At 37.4% G+C, this 14,516-nt stretch overlaps 2 protein-coding genes across 7 annotated transcripts; both read left to right on the forward strand.

Moving 5' to 3' along the window:
* Positions 1-256: 256 nt before the first annotated feature.
* On the forward strand, positions 257-2,343 carry LOC112737207 (protein VASCULATURE COMPLEXITY AND CONNECTIVITY-like). Its single transcript, XM_025786991.3, has 3 exons — positions 257-658; positions 1,308-1,510; positions 1,679-2,343. Exons 1-3 carry the CDS (start codon positions 563-565, stop codon positions 2,013-2,015), a joined length of 636 nt encoding a protein of 211 aa, XP_025642776.1. The 5' UTR covers positions 257-562; the 3' UTR covers positions 2,016-2,343.
* A 2,980-nt stretch (positions 2,344-5,323) lies between these two features.
* Positions 5,324-11,511, forward strand: LOC112737208 (DEAD-box ATP-dependent RNA helicase 45). 6 transcript variants are annotated; one of them, XR_003812937.2, is made up of 5 exons: positions 5,324-5,687; positions 5,920-9,416; positions 10,248-10,363; positions 10,495-11,072; positions 11,274-11,511. XR_003812937.2 is itself a non-coding variant. In XM_029291442.2 (3 exons), the coding sequence occupies exon 2, from the start codon at positions 5,955-5,957 to the stop codon at positions 9,411-9,413; it is 3,459 nt and encodes a 1,152-aa protein (XP_029147275.1). In that variant the 5' UTR covers positions 5,324-5,687; positions 5,920-5,954; the 3' UTR covers positions 9,414-9,416; positions 10,248-11,511. The 6 variants fall into 6 exon arrangements, 1 of the variants encoding a protein (XP_029147275.1); XR_003812939.2 differs by having other exon boundaries at positions 10,829-11,072; XR_011869356.1 differs by having other exon boundaries at positions 10,829-11,072; positions 11,284-11,511.
* The last annotated feature ends 3,005 nt before the right edge of the window (positions 11,512-14,516 follow it).

Raw genomic sequence — 14,516 nt, forward strand, 5'->3', positions numbered from 1 at the left:
CTCCTGACTTGAGAGAAACATCGTGGACAGCTATCCGTGTGCGAAATGCCCATTCTAAAACGAAATGCAGCAGTAGGAAGAGCCTCCCGAAGACATATGTCTTGTCAGTTACGCTATTAATTGAAAAAAAAATCTGATTTTAATAATAGATAATAGATTAGAAAAAAAACTAGAACAGATCCACAATTATTCATAGATAATTTTTTTATAAGGAAATTGCGTTTATAAATATGATAAACAATTCGAAATAAGAATTCTTCTCAGTATGTTTTTGCATTTTATCATTTCGTCTTTCCATGTTTGCAGTTTATCATTTTGTAATTTAAGTTTTTGAAATATTATATTCTTAATATTTTTTTAAGGAAAAATATTTCAAATATAAATTCACCTGTAGCCACTTCACTCTTAGTATTTATTTATTTATAATGGTGAGGTACTATCATGGCACAGTTAAACAGAGGCAGAATAAAAGTTTCATAGTCACCACTCACCACTCACTTCTTCCCCAACTTACACTTTAACAAATAATTTCACGGTTATAGAAACAGGTAGAGAAGAGAGAATGAAGAGAAAGGTTCTGTTGGTGAGTTGTGTTGTTGGATTCTTGGGTCTATTGTCAGCTGCAACTAGCTTTGGTGCAGAAGCGACAAGGATTAAGGTAACTTTGTCTGTAGTGTTCTATTTGGTTCAATTCCTTGCTGGCACATGAGAAAAAAGAAAAAAGAATCGAACTTTAGATTAGTTTTGTTGCTTAATAGGTGTTTGTGTATTATGCAAGATTTTTAAATTTGGTATCTTTGAGCATTATTATATACTTTTCTTTTTCAGCCGTCTAATTGAGAAGTTAACAACTTTAATGTTTCTTCTTTTGTCTTATTACACTGTTCATCAAGAAGATTTTGCTTTCTCTATGGTGCTGTCACTAATCTTGTTTTCTATGGTAACTTAATTGGATAATCCTTTTCTATTTTGTTAATTTTGGATGAATAACATTGTATCTGAAAAAAAGAAGGATGGTAAGATTTTGCCATCAATCTTCTGTAAGGAGACAAAAAAAAGGAGTGATATGATGTTCAAATAAAACTTACTGCTGATAGTTTTCATTAAGCAATTTACTTTTGCTTCTTTTGTTAAGGAATTTTTGGCAGATTTAGTATCTTTTGTTTCTTATTTATGATGTTGACTTTGCAATTTCTAGCTTTGACTATTGTTTGGAAGTTCGGATGTATGTGTAACATACTAACATTGAAAATATTGAAAGCTCCTATATATCAATTATCATAACTATTACTTTGTAATATGTGCAGCGTTCTCAAGTTCAATTTGTAACCCCAAATCAATGCATATATCCTCGAACTCCAGCTCTACCTCTTGGTTTAACTGCAGCTCTGGCTCTCATGGTATCTCAGATTGTCATAAATGTCGCAGCCGGCTGCATTTGTTGCTCGAAATTCCCTCAAATCCCTGATTCCAGTTGGAAGGTGGCTTTGATCAGCTTCTCTTTATCTTGGTAACTATGCTGGTATCCTGATTTGGCCTAAATTGTTTTTATTTGAGAACATTGTTTCTGTGGTGTTTGATTAGGTTACTTCTGATATATAATTATAAGAAACTTATATGTAATTTAAGTATTGAGTTCAACCATGTTGGTGATTATTAAAACACTCTTTTCGAACAGGTTCACATTTGTCATTGCGTTTCTTCTGTTGCTAACTGCTGCGGCGCTGAATGATCAACACGGCGAAGAGAGCATATACTTTGGCAACTACTACTGCTACATTGTGAAGCCTAGGGTGTTTGCAGGGTGTGCAATTTTATCCCTTGCAAGTGTTGCCTTTGGTATTGTCTATTATATTACCTTAGCTGAGGGAAAAAATGGTAACAACTCTTGTGATTCCTTGGATCCAAATCATGGGGGCATAGCCATGGGACAACCTCAGATACCACCAACTCAAGTTAGCCATGACCCACTGTTTGTACATGAAGACACATACATCAGAAGACAGTTCACATGATAATCAGCAGTAGTCCCTATTTCTTTATAGTTAGAAAAAAAAGGTCTATAATTATATTGTTGTGTCTAGCAGTTGGAATAGGACATAAATATAGAGATAGTATAAAAAATACATCATTTATGTTTTGAGATATGTACCTCATCTAGTTTTCCAAGGTAAGCCAAGCTTTATTCATATTCATAGAAATAGTATTTGTTAGAGTTTTTTTTTTTATGTAATAACTAATTAACTATGTACATGCATGTGTCTCAAAAATGTTTTGTGAGGGAGTTATGTTGGTTCTGACATACAATACAGAATAAAGATGTTGCCTCCGTTTTCATTTCAATTCATGCTGTTATTATTACCAAAATCAATCCTTGGCCATTTGTTCATTGTTAATGTACTTATTGTTATTCAATTGGTTGTAATATTTTAACCATTGCACCAAATTCAAAATCATCTTATAGTATAAAAATTTCTACATTGCACCATTCCATAAATCAACTCCTTTTTTGTGACATCCTGAATATAAGATAAGAATGTAATAACTCAATTAGTCAGTTTCTGCCATATCATTCTATTTCATGTCAGTATTATATCAAAATAATAAAATAAAAATAAAATTACTGAATAATGGCATTAACCATATTACCAACTTTGAAATGGTTGGAACATCAAAGATTCTCGACATTGAGCTAAGGAGATTCGAGTAAATATTTACAAGACTTGATTGTCTGATTTCCTTGCATGGATACATGGATCTAATACCACGTTGTTTCTTACCTTCTTTTCCTTTATTGTGATATCAAACTAGATTTGATACTCTCTACTTTTGAAGCAACAATTTATTTGCCTTTCTTGGAAAACTAGTCTAGATGTGTGGAATAATGCAGCCTAAGCATTCTTCTAAATGGAATTTGCACCCATTCTAAGCTATTGATTATTGTAGGGATGGCAAAATTCACCGAGACGCGGGGATTCCTGCGGGGGCTGCCCCGAATGGGGATCCGATTGTGGGGAATTTTTTCTGCGGGGATGGGGATGGGGGACAAAATTCCCCCGAAGCAGGCGCAGAGACCCGATCGGGGATCCCCGCCCCATCCCCGCTATTCCCCGAAATTTATGAATTTCTTGAATTATCCTTAATAGTTTATTTCTCATATATGTTTTTTAGACATTTCTCACACACACTATATATAGAAACCCAAAACTCCTAATCTTTATTTGCATAACCCTTCTTCATCCAACCTCTCTGCAGCCACCCCCTCGTCACCCTTCTCACCGCATCGTCACACCTCACCGTGCCATCACCCTTACCGCGTCGTAATTTCTTTTTGCGGCGTTCATTTTCGTAACTCTGCCGTCGTGTCCATTCTCCCCTCTGTTGCCGCGTCTCCCACCTCGTCTAGTACTTTGTCCTTTGGCTTGTCGTTGCATCCCCATTGCGTTATTTCGAAAGAAGTCACCATCGTGTCATTTAGACTTTTTGTATAAAATCTTGCAGTTTTTGTATAAGATAGACACTTGCAGCTCTATTCATATGGAAATTAATAATTAGTTAAAACTATTATGTACATGGGGAATGGGGTCCCCGCCGAAAATGGGGCCCGTAAGGAATGGGGATGGGGAGTAATATTCCCCCACAGCGGAGAATGAGGCGGGAATGGGGAGCAAATCTGAGGGTGGGGATGAGGAGCAGAGAGGCATTCCCCGCCTCCGCCCTGCCCCATTGACATCCCTAGATTATTGGAATAATTACTTTCTTACCATGTGGATTATACCTGAAATATATATGTATAAGAAATTAAGAATTGAGAATCCGGCAAGGACGTTGCTCTGTTCATGAATAAAACATATAGGCTACATCATAGCAACAAGTAGATACAAGTTTAATCATGATTAGGAGCGATGTAAAGAAAAATAAAAAACTTTTGAATTTTATTTGACTAAAATTATAAACAAAATTAAGTAATGTCGCTGAATGTGGGTTTGATCCATCAATATTGTTAATGGAGAGTATGATGTGACTTTCAATTATGTAATTTTTAACTAAAAATATAAATGTTCACTTTTATACACTGTAATTAATTATGTTTATCATATAAATAAAGTAATTAATTTTCACAGACTACATAAAAAATATCCAAACATATTAACTTTTTGAAAAAATATAGGTAGACAATGAGAATACTAAATAATGTGAACAATAGATATATCAGATGATCAATTCAATAGGTATCTCTAGGTGAATATGGGGAGACTATACCATTCAAATTGTAACTCGTTGGCTCTAAATATATTAACTTGATTAGAAAAGTATGTAAAATTTTATTCACTATTATTGTTTCAAAATTAAATTAAAAAAAATTGTATAGTGAATAATTTAGTTGTTGTTATTAATCATAAATGACTTATGACTATATATCTAAAAAGATAAATAAAAAACATAAAAAGTCTAATTTAATTATAAAGAAAATACTTACTTTTCACATTTATAAATCATAATTAAAAAACACATCAAATTTAATTCTAATAAACTTCACTTGGTTTTGATTAAATTTGATTGATAATAAAAATTTGATCTAATATGTAATCTAGTTCAATTTATGTGATTTATAAAATTTAAGATTCCATTTAATTCAAACTTTTGGGATTTTGTTGGCTTGCAAATTAAATTGAATTTGTTTAGTTCAGCAATTTCGATTAGCTTGAATTTGGAATTTGAATCATAAAATTAGGGCTGGCAATTCATATTTTATCCGTGGGTACCCAAATCCGTGGGTACCCAATCCGATCCAATCCGTTTGGGTTTAGGGTGTACCCTACTCTATCCTACCCGCACCTCAAATATATAACACATATTTTATAAAAATTAAGTATATAGTGAAAGAAGTAAGAGTTGAACCTACAACCTCTCTTATATAATGACTTACAATAAGTGAAAACCACTAAACTAGTTAGTCAATTTAGTAATTTAAAGTATTAGTTTGTTATTTTTTATGTTATTAATCTGTAAAAAATTTGAAATGATTGAATTTTATATGTACTTTGAAAAAATTTGATATATCTGCGAGTAGGATAGGGTAAGGTAGGGTTTAGAACTTTAGAGTGCGGGTAGGGTTAAGGTTGAGAGATTCGAACTCTTAACCATCCGGATACAAGGGATAATAAACAATCTCATGTTATAAAAAATTAATTTTGGGTTCACCAAAGTTCGAACTCTTAACCTTCCGGATTTGGAACTTTAATACCATGTCCTGAAACCACTCATCACAAAAACGTAACCTAACAAGACAATATAACACTAATAATCATATTGGCTCCCTATACTTTCTCATAAATAAATAGCAAGCAAAATCGTATAATAAAAATCAATTTAAAAAAAAAAAGAAAAGGTATTTAAGCCTATATTTATTTATTCTTTTATTTTTTTTACTCTTTCTTTGTTGGGCTACTTGCTTGCTTCAAAACCTTCAACTTGTCAGTTCTTAGCGGAAACCAGTCGAAAATCGTTTCGCCTGAAGAACACATCACGCTCACTGGGTTACCATCTCCTGCATCCTTGAATTCTTATATCTCCGTTTTGCATTTCTTGCTGCGATTCATTCTCCATACGATATTTCGATTGGAGTAAACACGTTTTTGTTTATCAATCGCTAAGCCAGTGCCCTAGCCCTACCAATTATAGCGGTTTGCTTTCTTCTTCTCTTTCAATTTCAGTTCATTTATTTATTTTTTTTCTTCAATTATTTTTTTGCGTGCTACGTAATATGTTCGTGCTGTTCTTAATTCGTTATTTACTTGGATGCATGTGCCACCCGATTAATAGCGCGTACAAACGTTCCCAATTTGCCTGCTAGGGTTTGGGATTACTTTGTGGTTTTTTTTTGTGTCTGTCTAAAATGTTTGCTTTTGCTTGCAGCGTGAATTCTGAGGAGAAGGGACTCAAGGGAGCTGATGGAAGATGGAAAGCATAAATCAAGGAGAGAAGATTCTGAGGTGAAGGAAGATGATTCCAAGAGGAGCCACCGTGACAGGGGCGGGGAAAAGGATAAGGATAGAAGCAATGGGAAGCATAGGGATAGGGAGAAGAGGGACCGCGACCGGGATAGCAGAAGGCATGATAGAGATCATAGTAGTGATGATTCTGATGATAGGTATGAGAGGGAGAGGGAGAAGGAGAAGCGCAGAGATAAAGACAAGGAAGAAAGAAGAGCTCGCGAGAAGAAAAGAGAAAGGGAGAGGGAAAGGGAAAAGGAAAGGGAAAAGGAAAGGGAGAGGGAAGAAAAGGAGAGGGAAAGGAGAGAAAGGGCGAAGGAGAAAGAAAGAGAGAGAGAAAGAGAAAGAGAAAGGAGGGAAGATAGAGAGAGGGGGCGGGAGAGGGAACGTGAGCGTGAAAAGGATAAGGATAGAAGGGAGCGTGAGAGAGAGAAGGAAATTGAAAGAGAAAGGGGGAGGAGAGTGCGCGACCGGGAGAAGCGTAGGGAAGTTGATAGTGATTATAGTGATGATGATTCTAGGGAGAGGGAGAGAGACAGGAAGAGGCACAAGAAAGAGGATGATGATTATAAGGGGAGAGACAAGGAAAGGAGTTCTGGCAAGTCACATAAGCATACTGAGGATATTGAAGGTAGCCCAAGAAGAAAGAGTGTTGAAGATGACTCGGATGCCAAGGTGAAGGAGAGAAAACCTACTCATGAAGAGGAGATAGAGGAAGAACACAAAAGATTGGATGAAGAAATGGAAAAGAGGAGGAGAAGAGTTCAGGAGTGGCAAGAGCTGAGGAGGAAGAAGGAAGAAGCTGAGAGAGAAAAGCAGGGTGAAGCAAGTGCTAGTGAACCAAAGTTGGGAAAGGCCTGGACCCTTGAAGGGGAATCTGATGATGAAGAAGCAACTGGTACAGGGAAGCCAGATACTGCGATGGATGTAGATGAAGATGAAAAACCTGTTGATAAAGAGCCTGGGGATCCTATGGTGGCAGATGGTGATAATGGGGCAATTACGTCTGATTTACAAGAAGGAACTGCTGGTGCTCCTGAGGATGAGGAAATTGATCCATTGGATGCCTTCATGAATTCTATGGTTCTACCTGAAGTTGAAAAGCTGAACAACACTGTTTGCTCTTCAATACCTGATAAAACTAATGACAAGAAACTCAAGGATAGAGGGGATGAGCAGGGTCGTAGTGGACAGGCAAGGAAAGTTTCCAATAATAAATCGATTGGAAGAATAATTCCTGGTGAAGACTCTGACTCTGATTATTCAGATCTTCAAGTTGACGATGACGACATTGAAGAAAATGATGAGGAGTTTATGAAAAGAGTGAAGAAGTCAAAAGCTGATAAGCTGTCTATAGTTGACCATTCAAAGATTGATTATCAACCTTTCAAGAAAAATTTCTACATTGAAGTGAAGGATGTCTCAAGGATGACTCCTGAAGAAGTTGCTGCATACCGGAAGGAGCTGGAGTTGAAGATACATGGGAAGGATGTTCCAAAGCCAGTAAAATCATGGCATCAGACTGGACTTACTAGCAAAATTTTAGAGACAATAAGAAAGCTTAACTACGAAAAGCCGATGCCTATTCAAGCCCAGGCACTGCCTGTAATAATGAATGGTCGAGACTGCATTGGCATTGCTAAAACTGGTTCAGGCAAAACACTTGCTTTTGTTTTGCCTATGTTGAGGCACATCAAGGATCAGCCACCAGTTGTTACTGGAGATGGACCAATTGGGCTTATCATGGCTCCTACAAGGGAGCTTGTTCAACAGATTTATAGTGATATAAAGAAGTTTGGGAAGGTACTGGGTCTAAGATGTGTACCTGTGTATGGAGGTTCTGGTGTTGCTCAACAAATTAGTGAGTTGAAGCGTGGAGCTGAGATAGTGGTTTGTACTCCAGGTAGGATGATTGACATACTATGTACCAGTGGTGGCAAAATAACTAACCTGCGCAGGGTTACTTATTTGGTCATGGATGAGGCTGATAGAATGTTTGACATGGGGTTTGAACCCCAAATCACAAGAATTGTTCAGAATATCCGACCAGATCGTCAAACTGTTCTATTTTCTGCTACTTTCCCCCGCCAGGTTGAAATTCTTGCCCGCAAGGTTCTAAATAAACCTGTTGAAATACAAGTTGGTGGCAGAAGTGTTGTGAACAAGGACATAACACAGCTGGTGGAGTTGAGACCAGAAAAAGAAAGATTTCATAGGCTATTAGAGATATTGGGTGAATGGTATGAGAAAGGAAAGATTTTGATATTTGTCCAGTCACAGGAAAAATGTGATGCTTTGTTCAAGGATTTGCTAAAGTCTGGTTATCCTTGCTTATCTCTTCATGGAGCTAAGGACCAGACAGATCGTGAATCCACAATTGCTGATTTCAAAAGCAATGTCTGCAATATGTTGATTGCAACTAGTATTGCTGCCAGGGGACTAGATGTCAAGGAGCTTGAATTGGTTATCAATTTTGATGTTCCTAATCACTATGAAGATTATGTTCATCGTGTTGGCCGCACTGGCAGAGCAGGCCGAAAGGGTTGCGCTATTACTTTTATTTCGGAGGAAGAAGCAAGATATGCACCTGATTTGGCAAAAGCATTGGAGCTATCTGAGCAAGTTGTTCCTGATGACCTGAAAGCACTTGCTGATGGCTTTATGGCAAAAGTGAAACAAGGGCTTGAGCAGGCTCATGGAACTGGTTATGGAGGCAGTGGCTTTAAATTTAATGAAGAAGAAGACGAGGAGAGGAGAGCAGCGAAGAAAGCTCAAGCCAAGGGATATGGGTTTGAAGAGGATAAATCAGATTCGGAAGATGAAGATGAAAATATTAGGAAGTCGGGAGGTGACATCTCACAGCTTGCTCATATTCTTGCTGCCTCAAAAGGAACTGTCCCTGCTATACCTAGCCCCATCTCTCCTGCTCAGCTGATTTCTAATGGTGGACTAACTGTTCCGTTGCCAGCTGTTCTTGGTAATCTCCAAACTACTACAGTTTTGCCTACAGGGCTTCCCCTTACTACAAATGATGGGGCAGCTCGGGCAGCATTAGCTGCTATTAACCTGCAGCACAACTTAGCTAAGATACAGTCTGAAGCATTGCCTGAGCATTATGAAGCTGAACTAGAGATAAATGATTTCCCTCAAAGTGCTCGGTGGAAAGTCACACACAAGGAAACCTTGGGTCCAATTTCTGAGTGGACAGGAGCCGCTATTACCACCAGGGGACAATATTTCCCACCTGGTAAAATTGCGGGACCTGGGGAACGCAAGCTCTACTTGTTCATTGAGGGTCCTAGTGAGCAGTCTGTTAAGAGAGCTAAAGCAGAGTTGAAACGTGTTTTGGAAGACATCACAAATCAAGCTTTACAACTTCCTGGTGGATCTCAACCTGGCAAATACTCTGTTGTTTAAAGGGTACGATCTGGCCTATTTGAGCATATTATTACTTGCATATTTGATTGATAATGCCCCACAGATATATCCTCCTTTGGTTCACTCAGCTTGTAGTGAAATCATTCTATTAGTTACTATTTCATCATGTCTCATGCACTCTATATGCATTAAGTTACATACTTAGTAATGGTAATGATGTGAGTCCAGATTAGTAATGATTATTGTTCTTAATTTCTCATTCTTTTTTACATACAAATATACAATTGTACGCCAATTATCCTCAGCTGGATGGTCTGATTTGATTTAATGGTTTTTCTCTGTTTTCATAATATTTTATAGATTTTGCTTTAGTTCAGAGTTATTATATGATTCTTTTCTTGAGTTTAAGTTTATAGACTTGATTTGGTGTATAAGCAGACCTATTCAGCAGCAACCAGGTGATATTTGTTTAGCAAATAGCAATAGATTATCCTTTCCTAATTTTTCTCAAGATAGGAACCCATAGGTGTACTTCTGTTGCTACTTGGTGCCAAGGCAAAATGCTTCAGTTAGTAATCCTCCCCTTTCTCACCGACTTTGGACCATGTTGTCAGTGTACCTTATCCTGCTCAATTCCTCTTCCTTCTTGTGCATGTATGTGTAAACTAAAATTATTATGTAAATTTCAGCTGTCCTTTGTCCCTTGTGTTTATTTGTGTTTTCAAGCATTGAACTCTATCCTCTAATATATTTTTCCACTCTAGATATTGTTATGATCTCCAGATGTTTGTTATTAATTTATTTGCACAAGGTTTCTGCCCTGTTTAAGTTTTATTAACTTCTTTATCTTTTTTTTTATTTGTTACTGAGCAGATGGGCCTTCTGGGGCTTGCTTACATCCTCAATTTTGTCATTGCCCATACTTGACTTGTGGCTTTCAATGGTGGCAATCATGGCACGGCAGCAGCGGTTTCTTTTTTTTCATCCAGGTCCTGTTTAATTTGAAGCAAGGATCTCAAGACTCTTGTTTTGATGCGTGTTGTCACTTTGTGCATGAGTTGTAGGGTCCATGATACTATTAAACTCTATATGTTCATCTAATTATAATGTTATCTTTCAGGTTCTGGTTACAAGATACTTTATCAAAAAGAGAAAAGATGTGATGGGGGAAGATTGATGCATTAGCCATAGTCATAGTTTGAATTTCATCAAATGTAGAAAACAGGATACCTTTCAAGTTTTCCATTTAACAGGCATCTAAACTATCATATTTATAGGCTCAATAGCTTTAATATTGATACCTTTTGCTTGTACCTTGTATGGGAACTAATGAGTTCAGTTTTTTCTTTCTAGGATTGGTTGTTAGTGTTCCTTCTTCACTTAAAATGTAGCAGAGATGTAGCATCTGCTACTTGATATTCTTATCTTATGTTGACCTGTTGTGATTTATGCAGGGAATGTGTGCTTGTTATAGTTGTTCCGAGTTGTAGATTGCAACTGGAATGCTTGATGAGAAATATATAACACATATGGTTTGAAATATTGGTTTAGAATTTAGTTTATTAAGAATTTAACTGTAACTGGGGTCTATGTGCAAGGGCAAGCAGGTGGTCGTGGTCATACATGTATGTATGGGAAGCTCTGGCATGCTTTGTTTCTGGAAGGGTTTGAAAACCTCTGTCCTACCATAACATATAGGTAAAAATGCTGATTCTCCAATAAACAGTGCCAAACACTGAGGCACTCATAACTCATTCCTCTAGTATTGAACTCTTTGACCATGACTACTTAAGAGAAAGTTGCTCATTATTATCTAATTTAATTTACTTTTACCTTTTTGCACTGATGCATTTTCTGATAGCTTAAAAATGGTGAAGCTTTCATTATATTGAATGGTAGGCCTTTGCAGCTGAAGAACCTGATGGTGTGAATATGGGATGCCTGATGAAGAATAAGCGCCTTGTGCCCAGCTATTGGCCTGTTTTTTTCTTCTACATAAAAAATTATTTGAATAAGCTATGACATCAAATGTTTGATGGTGATACCATCTCAAATTTTAACTCTACGATACAACATTTTTCTTTTGGTAACTGCCCCTCCAAATGAGAAAATTTTATTTAACGGAATGATTCTATTAGATTTTGTACCACTGGATATTTTACGTTTGAGGGTTTGAATAAAGTGAAACAAGAGGGTGTGAATGCAGCAAGATATCTAAATCTAAAATGACATAAATTAAGCTTGTACATTAAAAATTAATCACTAATTAATTATTTGTATAAAATATATATTAAAACATAAAAAATAAGTGAAATAGAACACTGAAAGGACAGTTTGGTGCATAAACATAGCACGTTAACTAGAATCGGGATATAGCAACAGACATAACCCTTTTTCTTGCAATTAGCAATCTGATTATCAATATGCAAACACATCTAGCCATGTAGGAACCTTTACGAGATAGAATATAGTCGAGTTAATATTTAAAATGGTCCTTGAAAGATACCTCGATCTCCATATGAGTTCCCGAAAGATAAAGTTAATCAAAATCGTCCTCGAAAGATGACGGACATGACCACGTTAGTCTTTCTGTCATCTTGTCTGCTGAGCTGGCTAACGTGGATGACGTGTTCCGTTAACTTTTTGGGCGGATGATGCCTACGTGTACGCTGGGATTGCTGACAAGGTAGGTACGTTAAAAGAAATCAAATTAGTCCCTTGTATGATGAACCCTAATCCTAAATTCGATGGGAGATCGAAGAGTGGACACTGGGATATCTACGGCTATATCTCATTCAATAGAACATTCTAGTTCATGATCATACCAGGTCATCAAGTCAAATCAGTCTGCTACCTTAGCTGCTGATTCGATAGCCAAGCACTTGCACTAATTAATTGAGCTCCTGCGCTTCAAGAAAGGGTAAAAGCTTTGATTGAGAGGTTTCATTCTTGAATTAGCGCTTTCTTTCATGCCTGATTGGATGCAGCTTAGCTCATTGGCTCAGCAGGAAGAGGAAGAAAGAAAAAGAAGGGTCAGGAAGAAAGAAGCACCGGCCAGAGAGGAGTGTTAAACCCTCTCCTTAACAGTCGAGTAGCTTCCGCGAAGAGCAAATAAAGCAGCGAGAGGCTAATTTATGAGCTCGTGTAGTATGGTACTCGCCCCTATTCAGTCCCTGCATCCACAACCTCGTTATTGACGCCATTCGAATACTGGCAACCCACGCCCATTGGCAGGACTCCCTCGAGTCTCGCTTTACAAAATCTGAGGTTCTAGTTTCGGATGTTGCTCGTTCTAGACCGAATACACGACCCCGAGCTGGGTTTGAAGTTCTTCGACTGGGCTAACTCGAGACCTTTTTCTTGTTCCCTCGATGGCTTTGCTTATTCATCTCTTCTTAATCTTGGCAAGATTCAGAGTGTTCTCCAAGATCGAGCTGGTTCTGAACAGCATGAAAGTTGGGAACTTGAAACCTACCCATGAGGCTTTGAACTCTCTGATTCGAGCCTACGGAGATTCTGGGATGGTTGATGCTGCTCTCGGTTATTCTATACAGTGCGGAAAGTGCATGGTTGTTTCCCCAGTGTTGTTGATGCGTGGACATCTTTCCTATCTTTTTCTAGTGAATTTGCATCTAACTTGTTGAGTTTAATTAAGAATTAATTATATTTTAGCCACTATGGATGCTATTTTGAGTTTTGTGCAATTTTATTCATCCTAGGTAGCATTCGGATGGATTTGATGAAGTTTCTGCAGAGAAAGAGAAGAAACCAAGGAGATGACCAGCGAATACAGACGCGGACGCATGGCTCACGCGACCGCGCGGAATGGAGGAATTCGCAATGACGCGATCGCGTGCCTGACGCGAACGCGTGGACTGGAATCTACACAAATGACGCGAATGCGTGACCGACGCGTCCGCGTGACTCGTGAAAAGGACATGCGCCACGTGCAGAAAACACAGATTGGAAGCTGCAGAATTGACAAATCAAGTGGTCCCCACCCATCAGCTGAAAACTTGTTAATTAATTCGAATTTAAATTCAAATCTTATTTTAGGAAAAGATATTATTTTAATTTTAATTTTAGATATTTAATTTTTAAATTATTAGGATTATTTATAAAAGGGATCCCAGGGTGGTTCCAGAATAACATATTCCACAATATTATTCCATACAAAATTTACATTCCATATTCCATGAGCAACTAATCCTCCATTGTTAAGGTTAGGAGCTCTGTCTATTGTATGGATTGATAATATTATTTTTCTATTTTAATTCATGTTTTGATTTATATTTCAATAATTATTTTCGTTCTTTATTTTATGAATTTGGGTGGAACGGAAGTATGACCCACGTTCTATTTGGGTTCTTGTATAACTTGGAAAAGCTCTTTACTTGAACAATAGCTTGAAAACATATTATCCTGAATTTCTAATTGTTTGTATTTAATGTGATACATGACATATAATCCCTTTATTTTTGGATAATTAGGATTCTTGTGGCATATAAACTAGAATTTGATCATCACCCTCTAATTGGAATTAATTGACCAAGGAATTGGCAGTTGATGAATTTTAGAGGAGACTAGGAAGGTCTAAGGAATTAGGGTTTAGTCACAAATAGTTTGCCATGAATTAAATCTTACATGATTAAAATTAGTTAATAAGAAAAGTCAATCCCTTTATTGATTTCATGGGACCTTTCCCACCCTCATATTCAAACAACTATATTCTAGTGGCAGTCGATTATGTGTCCAAGTGGGTGGAAGCTGTGGCTTTGCCCACCAATGATGCCAAGGTGGTAATGAGCTTTCTTTAGAGATATATCTTCAGCCGGTTTGGTGTCCCAAGGACACTCATTAGTGATGGAGGAAGTCACTTCTGTAACAGACAGCTGGACTCTCTTCTGCATAGATATGAAGTCCGTCATAAAGTGGCAACCCCCTATCACCCTCAGACAAGTGGACAGGTTGAAGTTTCCAACAGGGAACTTAAGAGAATTTTAGAGAAGACCGTCAGTATTTCAAGAAAGGACTGGTCTAGGAAGCTTGATGATGCTCTCTGGGCATACCGGACAGCGTACAAGACTCCTATTGGCATGTCCCCTTATCAGTTAATCTATGGCAAAGCCTGTCACTTACCAG

The sequence above is a fragment of the Arachis hypogaea genome, chromosome 13, assembly GCF_003086295.3.
Source record: "Arachis hypogaea cultivar Tifrunner chromosome 13, arahy.Tifrunner.gnm2.J5K5, whole genome shotgun sequence".
Taxonomy (NCBI): domain Eukaryota; kingdom Viridiplantae; phylum Streptophyta; class Magnoliopsida; order Fabales; family Fabaceae; genus Arachis; species Arachis hypogaea.

Bases quoted from the DNA above. Each gene is read 5' to 3' on its own strand.
- LOC112737207 (XM_025786991.3), top strand. From the start codon at position 563: ATGAAGAGAAAGGTTCTGTTGGTGAGTTGTGTTGTTGGATTCTTGGGT. The intron at 659-1,307 runs GTAACTTTGTCT...TAATATGTGCAG, and splicing joins CAGAAGCGACAAGGATTAAG to CGTTCTCAAGTTCAATTTGT. The intron at 1,511-1,678 runs GTAACTATGCTG...CTTTTCGAACAG, and splicing joins ATCAGCTTCTCTTTATCTTG to GTTCACATTTGTCATTGCGT.
- LOC112737208 (XM_029291442.2), top strand. From the start codon at position 5,955: ATGGAAGATGGAAAGCATAAATCAAGGAGAGAAGATTCTGAGGTGAAG.